The sequence below is a fragment of the Phoenix dactylifera genome, chromosome 15, assembly GCF_051530095.1.
Source record: "Phoenix dactylifera cultivar Ajwa chromosome 15, Ajwa_hap1_PhDact_Kaust_v1.1, whole genome shotgun sequence".
In the NCBI taxonomy this organism is placed as follows: domain Eukaryota; kingdom Viridiplantae; phylum Streptophyta; class Magnoliopsida; order Arecales; family Arecaceae; genus Phoenix; species Phoenix dactylifera.
This window is the reverse complement of record NC_143204.1, coordinates 20,131,067-20,146,685: the sequence shown is the minus strand read 5'-3', so window position 1 is coordinate 20,146,685 and position 15,619 is coordinate 20,131,067. Positions and strand designations below refer to the sequence as shown.

The 15,619-nt window shown below is 38.8% G+C and overlaps 2 protein-coding genes across 2 annotated transcripts; both read right to left on the bottom strand.

Annotated features, from left to right (window-relative positions):
• Positions 1-2,460: 2,460 nt before the first annotated feature.
• EMB3010 (Ribosomal protein S6e) lies at positions 2,461-7,320 on the bottom strand. Its single transcript, XM_008792691.3, has 6 exons — positions 7,165-7,320; positions 6,947-7,011; positions 4,870-4,927; positions 4,645-4,753; positions 4,174-4,446; positions 2,461-2,870 (listed from the first exon to the last, which is right to left on the bottom strand). The coding sequence occupies exons 1-6, from the start codon at positions 7,168-7,170 to the stop codon at positions 2,632-2,634; spliced, it is 750 nt and encodes a 249-aa protein (XP_008790913.1). The 5' UTR covers positions 7,171-7,320; the 3' UTR covers positions 2,461-2,631.
• Positions 7,321-10,301: 2,981 nt separating this feature from the next.
• LOC103707956 (plant cysteine oxidase 4-like) lies at positions 10,302-13,976 on the bottom strand. Its single transcript, XM_008792694.5, has 5 exons — positions 13,749-13,976; positions 13,484-13,638; positions 12,879-13,023; positions 10,711-10,917; positions 10,302-10,614 (listed from the first exon to the last, which is right to left on the bottom strand). The coding sequence occupies exons 1-5, from the start codon at positions 13,957-13,959 to the stop codon at positions 10,517-10,519; spliced, it is 816 nt and encodes a 271-aa protein (XP_008790916.3). The 5' UTR covers positions 13,960-13,976; the 3' UTR covers positions 10,302-10,516.
• Between the last annotated feature and the right edge of the window lie 1,643 nt (positions 13,977-15,619).

Sequence of the window (15,619 nt, the reverse complement as noted above, 5' to 3'; positions counted from 1 at the left end):
GGTTCAGCTTAAAACTTTTGATCTTAAAGCCGAACACAACTTGACATAGAGTAGGTCGGGCTGGTTTGTGCAGTGAATTAGAATATAGAAAGGATGCACTAGTACGGGCAGTCTGTCCCTACTTATGAGAGAATGCATGGTGGAGAGAGTGTGATGCTGGTCTGCCGTGGAAATTGTAATAGTCTGTTACTTGCGCTGGAGGATGGAAGGGTTTTTTAGGCCAAACATATGTTCCGTGAAGTTAATAGAGCTGCGGACTAGATGGCTGCTTAAGTAACCAGTCACTCTAGTAGTACCTTCTGGGCAGGTAATGGAAAGTTGCCTCTGGCACTCCGAGGTATTTTGTTTTTTGATTTTATTGGATGCATTCATACTCGTCAAAATCCACCCGCCCTAGCAAAAAAAAAAAAGAGAAGACTTCCGACCAGGGCGCGACAGAAACTATAACATAGAGCACAAAAAATGCCTCGAAGTTCATATTTTAAGCAAAAACTTTCGTGGTCAAATCTTGCAAGCGCTAGCAAGAAGTTAGATTGAAGCTCACTCTACCCTTCACTGTCGAGGCAAACAAGTTGTGTTCTCATACCATGGCTTAGAAATGAATAATGATTAATAGAGCATTTGTGGGAACTATTTTGTTGGAGCTAGTGAGTGGTGGACATGGTCACTACGAATATATGGTCTTTGTTCATATACTATAAGAGAACCATTTATATATTATAAGGATGATTATGCTTTGATTTGATGATATGTTTGGATGTGTTTCTTACCTTGTCCCTGGGAAGCTTTACTACGCTGAAACATGGGATAGATTCTTGGAAGGAACCAAGCTATTTCTTCCCATTGAGACAAGGCTAGGCTGAGCAATTCATAAAAAATAAAAAAAAAAAAAAGAAGACAAGGGCAAAGAGGAACAAGTTGTTTGACATGGAGAGCAGACGAGCAGTGACAAATCAAGGAATCATTAAGCTTGGGAAAGTGGAGCCTTAAGAAACGAAGACTGTCCAAAGTCTAAAAGAGTTCATAAAACAAAATTTTAAATCCAAACGCATGAATATTCCAGCCTGCCAAGCTGGTAAGCTCCCTTGCTCGTTAGACTGAAGACTTGGTTGCATAAACCAACTAATATCAAACTATTTCGAGAAAAACAAATTCATATTTCCTACAAGAGCATCAATATACAGTTCTAAACATGTGTGTATATTAGTTGAGCTCCTGCCACCTCATTTGACCTGGAACCATCCGGATTTACAAAACCTTTAAGCAGTCACATACTTGGCATTTGGGAATTATTCACCGAGGTTGAAAATTTCAGAATTCGGAAAAAGAAAATCCGATAAATTTAGATAAAATATTAGATAATCAAATATAAATATTTGTAAATAAAAAAGCATCACCTCTATCATGTTTCAGTAACAGAATCAATTTCTTAATGTTCATATTACATTATCTTTAAGTTAGAGTATTTTTAGGTTATTATGTTCTATTTCAATTCCATCATGGAAAGAAGAATAAGAAGCATTAAGAAAAGAAATCAGAAACTCCCTTAGAGACTTAAGAGTTGAGACCTGAGGAAAGGAGAGTCGCTGTTTACTGCATAACCACCTTTTTCTGAAAACTCTTTTCTAGAAATATTTTGACATCCTCTTTATATATGTAAGGATTCATTTCAAATCTTCCCTTTTACCCTGTACAGGGGTAAGTTAACTATGAAAATTCCAGAATTAAGAAATTGAGGGGAGTCCATGTTATTCTTCAGCTTCAGTTTTCTTCTGCGCATTCCCAAACAAACGAATAATTCGCACAACAATCCAGCTGAAAGTCGCCAAATCTTATTATCATCTAGAAGAGCGATTTGAAATAAATTCCGAAGCATCTGATATCAGCCCCCCGCAGGGTGCTCGAAACGGGAAACATTAGTGAAGCTTGGGAAGTAAATTCCGAAGTATGTGCAGATGAGATCTTACCAAACCAGGCCTTTATTTTTTTTAATCACCTCTCATGGCAAACAGCAATATTGCATGATGATATCTGTCAATCTAACTTTCGATAGACCAAAGTATTTAACCTTGGAGATGAGTGCATTAATCTTCTCCGAGGTTAAATACTTTGGATATTACATGATGCTCCGAGGTATTTACCAAGCGCCACCTTTTTCAGAAACTACTCTCATTTCAGAAACTCTCTCTCCCAACTTCGTTTCAGATTGAATTTGTACACTGGAAGTACAAACAGCCACAACACCATCACCGACCAGTTCAAAGCATTTTACCTTGAATCACAGCCAGCCTAAATCTCATCTCAGAACACAGCCGTCAGCTGGCCTCGGATTCTACCAGCAACATTACAGTCAAACAGGGGCAACAATCCAACCACCAACTCTTCTGATTTTAACTCTTCAGATGATGATCTCAGAGTGTTGAAGACAGGTATCATAGCACAAACTGGAATAACCCAATATACCTGAAAATAGTTTTTCGAGTCCATAACTCAATATTAAAGGCACATATTTCAATCCAATGCAAAATCCAAAAGTCTAAGATAACCGGCGGAAAGACAAAATTCATCTCAAATAGATGGAAACACTCAATCATTTAAATACTGTTTTCCTTCAATCAAAATAAATCTTTTTTAGGCTGCAACCGATGGCTTGGAGGCAGCAGAGAGCTTAGATCTTCTCTTCGCCAAGCTCTCACTCCTGCGCTCGCGTTGCTCCTTGAGCCTGGTGGCAAGGAGCTTCTGGTATTCGGCAGCTTCAGCCTTGGCCTTCGCAATCCTCTTCTTCTTCTCGGCGATCCTGGCTCGCTTCCTTTGCAGGGTCAAGGGAGTTACCAGCCTCTGAATCTTGGGCGCCTTGCTGCACTTCTTTCCTGCAATATTTATACGAACACGGTTAGGAAACTTTTCTTTTGTTTTTTATACATTTCAAAAAAGGAAGCTTAACAATGACAAAAGATCGGCTAGGGCCCATGATAAGTCCCATGATGGAAATACAATTGTCGAGATAAAAGCTAATTCTGTGATGAAAACAACTTCAAAGTAGTCCAGGGGCTTCTCTTTCTTCCCATAAATGCTGAAAAAGGAAATAGTATTTGCAACAAATTTGAAGATAAATCAACCTAAACATATAGAATCCTATATGGCAGGCCATTCACCTACCACATACATGCAGTAACTTAAGCATACAAACATGAAAATTCCAATTGACATTTGCAATAAACATGAATCTAAATCGACCTAAATGAACAGGATCCTAAGATGGCAGTTAAAGCTACTACATAAAGGCAATAAGTTGAGACTTGAGAGTCCAACGCACGAGCAATCCAAAGCAGCATAGTTTAGGTCAAATTGCCATGATTGATGCATTATATTGTTTCTGATCATCCTCCTTTAAGTAGGAAGATGATGAGTTGATCTAGACAATTGTTGCATATACTGCTCACACCCAAAAACATAAAACATTGACACTTCTCCAGGGCCAGTTATTTTGGAGCAGGCTTTTAGACAATTTCCCAACAAAATAAATCAGTATAGCTGCAACACCTATCATATGGTCAAAAACAAAAAAACACATGCTGTACTCTACCATCAGGATTTCATAGGACTGTGTTCATTTATTATAATAATAATGACAACATTGAATTGTTAGATTAATGTTAATGAGAACAAAATCTTAAATGATTCATTCTTTGGTGGAAATCTGCTATGGGTACCAAAGTGACCTCTTGTCAAAACGTAATGAGTATCTCTGGAAGTCCCAATACGACACCAACTAAAATGCAACAGTTACCTCATAAGTAGAAATTTATTAATGATAACAAAAAACCAATCATACAATTTCACAAAAAACTCAAAATAAGTAATGATCATTCTCCATTGAACTCTGAATTGTTCATCTGCATCTGACTGATAAATATCTCTACAGTCTTCACCCAAGTGTTAAATTACTGACTTTCACTCAAGTGTTGCCCATATTACTTAATCTATGATAACTTCTTTTCTAGAAATATCCACCAATAAAACAACAAAAGCCCTTGCAAAGTTAGCTGCAATCTTTAGACCATTACGAGCACACATAAAATCAATTTACAAGTCGGCATAAAAATATTCACCTACAAAAAGCTACTACATTCTATGGAAACATAACAATAATGAGAGAAAAAGTTCACCCACCTGATTTCGTGGTAAAGGTTCGGCGGTATGTGTTGACATACTTGCGGACATCATCCTCCTTGGAAAGGTTGAATAACTTCCGTATCTTCGAGGCCCTCTTTGGCCCTCTCATTCTTGGTTTCTCAATATCCGTCAAACCAGGAAGATCATTCTCACCTTTCTTAACAATCACCAAATTCAAAACTGAGAGATCAGGACTGACAATACAACCACGAACAGATTTCCTCCTGCGTTCACCATTACGCCTGCCATATCCACGGAAGCATGGTGTACCTGCACTTGAAAAAAATATAGGAAAAATAAAGGGGAAGTTTACATGGCTCCAAAGATACATATGAACCACCTAATAGTCACTTATTAGTGAATGCAGGATGAAGCAACTTTTCGGATGTTTTATAAGGGATTCATGGTTATTTATTTATTCTGCATGGCGATGTCGGTACTTGACCCAAGAAACTGAAATGAACTTGCCTCTATGCAGCAACAGGCGGACACGACCAGGAGTTAGTACTCCCTGCTTCATGGGAAACCCTTGTTTGTCACATCCTCCCATGATTTTAAAAACATAGCCCTTGAACTCCTGTACAAAATAGCAGGTATCTATGACTAGAGTGATCTTGGGCAGACAATGTGAATCAAGTGGAAGTTAATAAGTATGAAAATCCATTGTTAAGGTGACATCTAATTGGATCATACCTCTCCGAGAGCATCTCCACTAACTTCCTGAGAAATCCTCTTGTCGAAAAAGGCCCGACTGTACAATTACGCAAGAATATAAATAAATCATCATTGATCAGAAAAATTTTAAAAAACATAATAAACAGGTAACTTTCTTGCAAGATATGTGGAGCACTGGAACTGCAGGAAAAACAATCAGAAGATAATAATTATCTGAGTTATTCAATCACTCAACAATGTTATTGATAACTCGCATCTTTTTCATCAGCAAGTTATAATCTTGCAAGCGAACTTCCTAATTGCATTTTTCCTGCACTCTAGTTCTGACTCATTAACTACTATGAGAATCACTTGATTTCACGAATTTTTAAAATGTTTGCCCACTTAGGGCTGCAAAATTAGTTAGCCCAAAATAAAATGAAAGCATAGCGATAATATTTTTCTCCATTTGATTACTAGTCTAATAGCAAACAGATAAGACCATTTTTGCAAAAAACTTCAATAAAATATCTTGCAGCTTAAGTAGAAGACAAATTAGGCTACCAACCCTTCTCTTACCAGAGCATGAGTTCTAATATGAATCTTTTACTTCAAATTAAGGTTTATTGCTCCAAATGGAAAAAATTGTGACTTCCTCATTTTATTTTGGGAGAAAATACACAAGGTAGAAGGGCCATCACATAACAAATCCAGAGAATTAGCATGTTTATGACATTCCAATAGTGGATCCTTTGATGGTTTCCAATGAACCCTCCCCAAAATTCTAGGCTTCAATATTTCACTTTGCCAAAATGCATTCAATAGCATGACTGAACCATTTCCCTCATAATGAGGGTGCTACACTCTAACACCACTCCCAAATGACATCAGTATTTCTTTTAAAATAAAAATCTAATTAATAACAGACTCTTGAAATTTCCAATTCAAGATAATGGTGCGAGATCTGAAGCATATAGGTTTTCCTAAGGCCTTGTTTGGGGCATGTACCTGACAGTTATAGAGATATTAAACTGGATTACTGATGCTCAACTTTAAAATTGAGACCATGAAAGCAAAAAGTTGTAAATCCAAACAACCTCAGTAAGAATGAACTCATGACCTATGAAATTCAAAACAACATAAATTATGCACATAAACACTATAGTGCCACTATAATGCCACTATGATGCCAAACTTATCGCCATAAGACGCCTTAGTTCGGAACTATTTTACAGGAAGAAGATGAAGGAGAGAAAAGGGGGGAAGGAGGTTACCCTTAAAAGGTTAAGCAATGTAAGGTCAGCTATATATTGCAGATTGCTTTATGCAAGGATAATGGCCAGTCATTATTTTGTGTTCAATCCTTTCTTGTAAGGTCTGGATTTTGCAGTGCTCCAAACAACCATTAGTGTTGATTGGTTTTCTCACCTTATTCATTTCCTTAAGATATCTTAAAAAGGTAGAGAGGTAAGATTTATGTAGACCACCCTAACATCTTAATATCAGATTCACGCAGAGCCATGAACCCAACAGCTCACTCTTTCGCAAGTTCCAGAGTTGCATGATACACAAGTTAAAGAGGAAAAGTGATATGGAAAATTCTCGAGTGTTCTCACTCAAATAGCAATATTAACAAATTTTTTAAAACTCGGGCTTATCTATGGCACGTTATCCTGTACTCAAAGCCACACAATCTGACCACTTGGACAGAAGCTTATAGTTAGCTTCTAAAGGCGTTTCTCTAATGCCCATACAATTAACATCATTAGTCTGACACCCGTTCGATCTGAAAGAAATTAACAATGCACCACGCTTAGCTTTCCAAAAAAAAAAAAAAAACGAAACCCAGTAACTGTTCACCAACTATTTCATTCTAATATCCTACCCTTCCAGTCTTACGAGTTCATGCCCAACTTTACATCAAATCCTTAGCACAAATTACTAGCAATCAGCCACTAAAATCGAGAAATTTTAATTACAACAACATAGAATAACGGGGAATATAAACAGAGGAGATGATAGGGGAAAAAATCATAAACAACCATGTTAATGTATATGGATCTACTAAAAGCACAGATAGACAAATCGAGCATTATTATTTGAAACGGATGCTCACAGTTTCTGGTCATCATCGATCTCAAGTTTCTTCTGGCACCCAGTAGTAGGATTCGCGATATTAAACTGCATTTTAGCGGAAAAATTAACAATAAATAGATCAGAGAACACCAAATGGCGTAGAAATTCTCCGAGTAGTATGGAAAAAACACCAAGAAAACGATAAAAAAAATCTTAGCTGCAGGAATAAAGTTTGATGGTTAGGGTTAGAGGAACCACCTTCATCTTGGATCACACCTCCCTCGTCCGAATGCGATCAGAAGAGAGCGCGGGGCCGAGAGAGAAGACGAGAGGGAAGAAGGCGCGGCTCGGGTTTTTCTCCGAGAGGCTGGGGTTTTCGATTTGGCCCTTACCAAACCAAAGACCAGCACGTGCGAGCACCTGATGTGAAGGAATGGTTGGATGTTCTGGAGTCTTGGATGTGACATTTACGGATGAACCGGAATTCGAGACGCGACATGAACTTGAATGGGATGAAGCTGCCAGCCTGCCACGGACTCCGGTTTCCTATTTTTTTAAAAAACAACTTTTAAATTTATCATTCAAGTATAAGTCCATGAAAATTGTACAATTCGAATGATCTTCTGGAAAATATGTTTGAGAGGAAAATCACTTAGTCATAACTGATAGTAAATTTTCCAAACATATTAGTACATTCATTTGCACGTTGTGATAATTAGATTGGGTAGGATTAGATTTAGATCAGATTGAATGAATAGGTCAAAAATTTATCAACTCAAGCCCGATTTTTTTATTAAACACGTCAAAAATATAATCCCGAGTCTAATTATTTTATTGTTCAGCTAAGCTAATATCATCTATAATGGATTGAATCAAGTTAAATGGATTAAACGAGTTAAGCTTTGCCACCCTTATTCAGTTGTAGCACAAGTGAAAGAAATAAAATCCGAACTCCATGTAATTCTTGGACAAAAGATTTTTACAATCTAATTACTGTCAGACTTTTGGACAACAATGGGTAAGGATATTTGAAATTTCTTCTTTTTTTTTCCAAATCTCCAATCCATTTATCTTCCATAAGAGAGTTCCTTCTTCTCTTTTACCTCTCTCTTTGCTGCTTCACTTGTTGAACTAGGGATGCATAAGTGTTGGTTGGTTTAAAGTTGGAGAATTTAGAACTGGAACTGAATCAATCGATCTTTGAAGCAACATTGGGTATCGGCATCATTGCCCCACCCTTCTACCCCAAATAAGATCGACCCTTAATACGACCACCATGGCGCACTCAATATTATCACCAATGCCCCACTCCATGAACATCAACATAGCAGCTCCACCACCTGAACACCACCACCATTGTCCCGCCTCTTCAATACAAGAAATTAGGTGGATCATGTACATCGTGGACCTTGCGTGAATTCATTCTAGTACATATTGCTATTACACATAAAAAAAAAAGAGAGGAGAGAAAATGGATATTCATCTTAAGTCCACAATGGACTAGGTTCAAATAATAATTTCTCTTTTTTTTTTTGGGTACAACGGTAGCTTACACCGAATGGGTGTAAATACGACCAACAAAATCAAAAAACAGTAGCTCACTAAAAGACTCCGGCAGGGGCCCTTGGTTCCCTCATACAAATCCTCAAGAGTGGTGGGCAGCAAAAGACGCAACCCAGTCAACCGCGCCATTTGCCTTCCTATAGACTAGCGTGGCTGAGTAGGAGTCACACTCCCTTAGGAGTCTACAAATGTCCTTGAGCAACGGCCAATTCTCTGCTCCGCCTCTCCGACCCTATATTTACTCGACCACCGAAGCCGAGTCGCCCTCGAGAAAGAGAGGATCAGCACCCAGAACGTGTCTCGCGAAGGTAATGCCCTCCCAAGCAATAATTTCCCCTTCAATGCTGATGCCAACGCCGCCCTATAATGCCACATAATTATTCGTCCCCCTTAGGTCCACCGTCTGGGTCTCGGACTAGTCAAGTGAGGCCCAAAATGTGGCCCAGCCAATCTTGGGCCAGCACATTAGGGCTTTGTTGTCAAGTTATGTCTCGGCCCAAAGGTGGTCATTGCTCGTCATACATGGAAGTTGGTGATAAGCACATCACGTAAAGATTAGGTTGTGTCCGTTGAGATCCTGATACTATTTCATCAATTGTTGATTATCACATAAAACCAGTGATCCAAGCAACGATTTCGAAAGAACCTTTTACATTTTTCTTAGTTGGATGGCAGTGAATGGTCATGATCCAGTTAGGCATGATGCACTCGATATTTTAATGTTCACAATGATAAAAAAAAATTGCATGAAAAAGATAATTTAATCGATGTGAGAGGAGCAGGAGAGTTACATATTGGACATGATTTTCTTGTAGTCTGATATTTTTGGCTTACCCATATCTTACTCTAGGTGATTAAAATATTTGGAAGTAGATATTTTCCACCATCTTTTCAAGTAAAATGGATATCATTGAAATGATTATGTTCGCATCATGCAACCAACTGACCAAAAGATGTCTCATATCCAATCCATGAAATATATTTGATTAGGTGTTCTTGCCAATTGATAACCATTTTTTAATTTATATGATGCACATCATCAATCCTAAATGGAAGATGAGTCTAGATAATGGGCAAGATAATGGCATCTTTAGCTTTTTTGATCCATTTGAAGGGAAGAAGTACTTAATAAGTATCTGTGACATTGTTGCTTAATGAAATGTTTTGAATTGGAACCTCTGCAATAAGATTTTTTGTGTTCATCTAAATTAACAGACTTTCGCTTTTGATGTTCCTTTTTAGAATATGCAAAAACTCCTTTACTAAAAATGTCTTAGAGATGTTTTGAATTGCTATTTTTGATATTTATTCTAAGAATGAGATTAGATAAATGTCATATGACACCCATTATTTCCAAGCTAGACCTTAAAGTTGCAAACAGAAACTCCTTCCTATTTCAAAATGGAGGGTGCTGCAAGTCTGCAACCATTGGGTTATATACTGGCTTGTAGAAAAATAAATCAGATCTTTGTAAGGACAACTCCATTAGGCAATGAAACAGGAATGTGATTTATCTTCTGTTACCTGATGTTATCCTCCCAAGGACACTGTCGCATACACAACAAATCTATTCCAAGTACTATGCTAGTTTATATGCACCAAATTACCAAACAACAATTTTCTCTCTTCTATTTGACATATTCCACAAGACATTCAATGTACATTACTCAACACAAGGTATAAATGCTATTAAATTCTATATATAAGTGTATGTTGTAGATATAGGCACTTGAGAACCGTGAAATTTAACTGAATCCTCTATTCTGAGGCTAAAAACATATTCTTTCTGCATAACCTTAACAACCATTTTCTAAAATGTAATGCCAGCCCGCTGAAAGAAGTTTATATGCATCTATCATTCTGCCAAACATGATAAAGTTTAACTCCAAACAGTGGAGGGAACTACACTCAGATATTGAAGTTCTGAACTTTTCTTCTTCTTTTTTTTTCGATGATAAGTTCTGAACTTTTCTGTATTTATACTCCTCAAAGAGAGAAAAAAAGAATACATGTACAAACTAGATGACACAGAGAGTTAGTCAAGACACTAAAAGTCTGCATCCACAATGAGTTCAGGACCGAGGTATGGAGCTCCAATGACGACCAAATCTTCAGGCAAATCTCTTTTTTCAAGTAGGGAATATCCTAAATTTCATGATAAGTATATGTCAGTCTCCAAAAGAGTATTCATCTTTTGTTGCAGATTCACTTGGTAGCAGTCCAAGAGATTGGAAGACTCACCAGGAAGAGAAGGGATGGGTGTCTCAGAGTAGTAGGTGGATGGCCTTCCCTGCTCATCAGCATAAGGTGGTGCTAAAACATCCAAGATAGCACAAGGAGTCAGGGCAGTAAAGGAGTGGATGTTTCCACCACTTCTTGGGAACAACACTGATGCCTTGCATGGTGCTTGTAGGACCTGGTCATTTGCTACAACTTTTGCTAGCCCACCTGCAACATTGACCCAATTAAACTATAACCAACTCTTTCTCTTGCTTAAGTTTATTAAGCTGACCGTCTTGGAAGTGTCTTTAATAATATGTAGATGAACTGGAATCTTATAAAAAGCAAACAACTTTGACATACTATATGAAACATATCAAAGAGGCTAGAAAATTCAAAACCAATAAGTGGCAAAGCCTTAGTTCTCTTTAGTTCAAGAATGACATCAGATACGTCTACAATCCGAGAAATATTTATATAAGATCAAAAAATTTAAAAAATATTTTGTAACTTTTCGTATCGTGTCTTCTAGTGTAAGCACGACAGATTCTACACCAACTTTTCCTATGATGTGTGAGCTCCTTGTAGGCTATACCTGAATCTAATACTTTGTGTTATAGTTGTAGAACACTGTGTTTCCATTTAAACCTATATATGAGGGGGGAAAAAAATCTCTTTTGCTGTTAGTTAGGGAAGAGAATGAGAAGATGAACCACAAGAAATTCTAGTATCCAATCTTAAAAGAAGTCTCGCACTTGGCTTCCACGAGTGTATATCCTGTCCCACTACTTGTTCTAACTAATGCAGAACTAAACATGCGTCTGAACCGATCATTATAAAATATATTGGGACAGATGGTCGTTGGTATCATGAAACTGTTTATCTCGGTCCTTGCATTTAGACATGATGTATTAAACAAATGTTTATGGATAATTTCTTGCATCCTTTCATCTGATATTTTGAAAACTTAACATGGCATGATTATCCTACCAATAAAAACCACAGCCACCTTCTTGCTGATGGGGCCCGCAGCCCAGAGTCGTGTCTTCATCACAAAAAGGAAATAAATTAAGAAATTCCCTGTCAACTTGCCACATTAGGTGGCATCCGACAAAACAATCTCTAAAGCTTCAACATATTAAGTATTTCTATTGATAAATATATAAAAAGGGTATCCGTCAAGGTGTGTTAAATCATGGACGAATGCCTTATACTTTAAATATTAACAAAATATCGATTTTTGCGGACACCAAAATTGTTGGGACTTAACCATAATAAACTTTTTGTAGGGGGGTTACAGAACCATCGTCGGCTTCCTTTATAAAGTCATATAATGTTTTCTTTTTTGTAAAAAAATAACAAGTAAAATATGAAAAATTTGTATCATTACTAAAGCAAGAATTATCAACCAATATCATGATGGTATAAAATTTAATTATAAAGGAATTCCGCAAACTATTCTCTAATTTACTTTGAGTTCATTGATAAATGCCTTGCTTTATTTTAAATTATGAGGACCCATATACTAAAAATATTATCCATACATTTAATTTGTTAAGCAGGCACGCATGACTAAAACAACGATGATATGATTGGTATTTCTCATAGTCTATCAACTAATGGCTATTTGAGTTCATGTGGTGACTCTGCGAGAAATAGATTACTACATGATAAAATCTAGAGGAAAATATCCTGACCTTGATGATTCACCTGATTATGGATGCGCCTCAAATTCTCAAACTTGTGCTTATCAAGCGAACAAACTTTGGCATGGTAGGTTGTTGTTCGATCTTTTATTCGATACATCAAAGGATTTATTTTAATTTAATTCAACTAATCATATATACATTATATATCATTTGTCTAATTCATGAACAAATCCTGGAATACTAAAGGGAAGACATACATACAAGTACATGAATGGAGAAATATTCCCAAGAGATTAGGCATAGCTTTAATAGGATATCATTGTAAATATAATATCTTGGACCAAATCAAGATTGAATTTGATCAGTTCACCCAAACACAATATACCACAGGTGCGATTTTATGTGAAATCAGATATGGGTATTCCTTGATTTTTTCTTTGGTGAGCATGGATATTCCTTGACCAATGACCAGTGCTACTGCAAGAGAGTTCTAAAAGAACTAGCATGCTAGATAAAGGGCTTAGCTCAAAGGTTGCTTACCCTTCTCTCGTCTTGAACTTGGGGTGACAAACCAGTCATAGGACTTCACCGAGGCTGAACCATACAATAGTTTGCTAAGGACCACCATCTCTGGGTGATCATGCAGAGGTAGTTTCGCTCCAGCTGGGAAGCAGAACACTCCCATCTGTGAATTGTGATGCCAAATCTATTGTTGTCAATGATTCAATTAATCCGACGTCAAACTAAAGAAAATATTTATTTGTCTTAACAAACCAATACATGGAATCCAATATCAGAAACGTGATAGATCATAGATCTAGAAGATTTCATGAAGATCAACTTCCTAATTCAAACTATGACAAATCTATACATGTTGTGTTGGCAAGCAAACTAGGAGTCGGGATTCGGTGCATGTTTTGCATCACAGAGAGCCAGACATGGCCGTGCCTTGTTTGATAGCCATCCATGTCCGTGATCTGATGACGTAGCGGCCATGCAAAACTCTCTATGATACAAAATGTGCATCGTAGAGGATCCAATCCCCGATCCTTATATTCAAAACTTCATAAAAAGACTCAAGATCTTGCAACATTCAGCTTCAAACAAATACGAGCATTAGAAGATGGATCGAAGAGCTAACATACCGAGAAATCATCGCATTCATGGATGTGCACATACGTAATCTGCGTCAAGGATTGTCCTAAGATAAGCCCATCTCGATTCACTGTGCTCGACTCATCCACCCCCGATCTTCCATCGCTGGATCCATCAATGCCGACATCGACCGGTTCGATGTTGTCTAGAATCCATGAATCAAAACAGCAGGAAAAAAAAACAACAGAGATTTAAGAACATCAATGTAAGCACATAAAGGGAGTTTGACATGCTTGAGAGGAAAAATTTTGTCACCAAGGATTCCTTGCAGCCATCTGATCTGCTTGAGGTTGGGAGACCTTTTCTTCTCAGAGGAGAATATGGTGCTGCAGGCGTCGTAAAGCCGTTGAACTTTGCTCCTCTCCTTGGCGTGGATAGCCATGGTTGGAGCTTTGTCTTGGATAAACGCCACCATTAATTTATCAACTCTATTAGAATCCATAACAATATATGGATTTATAGACATTCTTGGTCTTGAACTGGAAAGTCTTCCAATGGAGAGGCTTTTACCACCTTTGGCACCTAAGGAAAGTTCGAAACCGTGGGCTCGCCCCAACTTAACCAGGGGCTTCCTCAGTCCAAACCCCTCCCGTATTCATCATTCTCTTTTATAACGGTCGCCCAAGTAATGTCCCTCTTTTATTACGCAAATCCGAAATTTGCTGCGGTCGTAGCCTTCTTCGCCTTATCATCCACTCCCTTTACTCCTTCCCAGGCCAAGGGAACAATGGATTAGCTCAATCCTTGAAACCGACCCCAACTTAGCCCAAAAACCATGACCTGATGTGCTGGTCTAAGTCGTGAAATCCCATCTATTTTGGACCTATTTTCGGTCTCGGTTACGTAAATTTAGACCTGTTAGAGAAAAAATGGATTGCTCAAAGTACGTGGATAAATCATCGACACTTAATGGCGAGCGCGACGACAGCAACTCTCAAGGCGCCCGACCTCAGCGCGCCTGGTTCCAGAGCTTGCAGCTTTGATCTCGGCTAAGTTGAGCCCGATCGACCTCAAGCTCAAAGAAGACCCCGTCAAAGGAAAAAGCAGACCCCTCCACTCCACCGAAAATCAAGTCCCCTTCCTCCTCATCCGAGGTCCAATTCCGCGATCTCCTCCTCAACAACTGTCAACGATTAAATGCGCACAATCTCAACGGACCGTCAGCCAACCTAAAATCTCGACCCGTCTACGGTAACGCATTAATTCACACGATCACGTCCAATCACTACGATAACTCATTAATTCGCACAGTCACGTCCGGTCACAATTAACCCCTACACCCCCTTTATAAAAAGGGGACTTCTTTCTTTTCAAAGGGGATCCTTTGTTTTACGTAATCTATCTGCTTGCTCCATAAAAAACCTCCCTTTGATTTAAGCACGGAGGGCCGGCGCCGGATCCTCCAGCCACCGGCTTCTTGCAGGTCCTCCGAAGAAAGCTATCCGCCGCCGCATCCCCTGCCGGAGCTTCTCCTCCTCGGTCCATGGTCACCCCCGGGTCCAGACTGTCCAGTTTGCAGCAACAGGACCCTAATCGGCGAATGGCTTAGCCAACAAATTGGACCATTTAGGAGTAGGGCAGAAAAATTGGGGTAAGCTTACGATAGGTGACCGTAAACCAGTTTGGTTGGCGGGGGGTGTTGAAACGGCGGCGGCGGCATCCGGGAATCCACCAAGCTGCTTAGCTGATTTCAGCGGCCCCATGGACCACCGGTTTGGTGGGACCCGCGTCCCCCTTCAAATCACGACCGTCCATTTAATGGATCTCATTAACCATGTTAACCCCGAGATCCGGCCACGATGGCGGTTTCATCCGGATCCACTAGTTTGGGAACGTACGCCGGCCTCGTGTTTTGAATGGCCGAGATGTTTCCAATTAAATAATAGGGAACCCATAGATTTGGGTGTCCGTTTACGCCGGATCTCGGGGATCCATTGGCTGAAATCCTTGGTTGGTGACGTGGGAAATGGAGCGTTCGGCATCTGGACTTGGCTGCGCAATGGGAAAAACTAGATGTCGGACTTTTTGTAGAAAATGTCAGGAAAACGATGGTTCCAACTTTACAATCTGTGGATGTCTTAATTAAAAAAAAAAAAAAAAAATCCATGCACCGTGCGGTTCCGTGG

What these genes read in the sequence shown, in the direction of transcription:
- LOC103707956 (XM_008792694.5), bottom strand. Translation starts at nt 13,959, where the DNA reads ATGTCTATAAATCCATATATTGTTATGGATTCTAATAGAGTTGATAAA. An exon ending in AAGTTCAAGACGAGAGAAGG is followed by an intron (nt 10,918 to 12,878) that starts GTAAGCAACCTT and finishes TCAATGTTGCAG; the next exon opens with GTGGGCTAGCAAAAGTTGTA. An exon ending in ACCCATCCCTTCTCTTCCTG is followed by an intron (nt 10,615 to 10,710) that starts GTGAGTCTTCCA and finishes CATGAAATTTAG; the next exon opens with GATATTCCCTACTTGAAAAA.
- EMB3010 (XM_008792691.3), bottom strand. An exon ending in GTGGAGATGCTCTCGGAGAG is followed by an intron (nt 4,754 to 4,869) that starts GTATGATCCAAT and finishes TATTTTGTACAG; the next exon opens with GAGTTCAAGGGCTATGTTTT. An exon ending in CCGCCTGTTGCTGCATAGAG is followed by an intron (nt 4,447 to 4,644) that starts GCAAGTTCATTT and finishes TTTCAAGTGCAG; the next exon opens with GTACACCATGCTTCCGTGGA.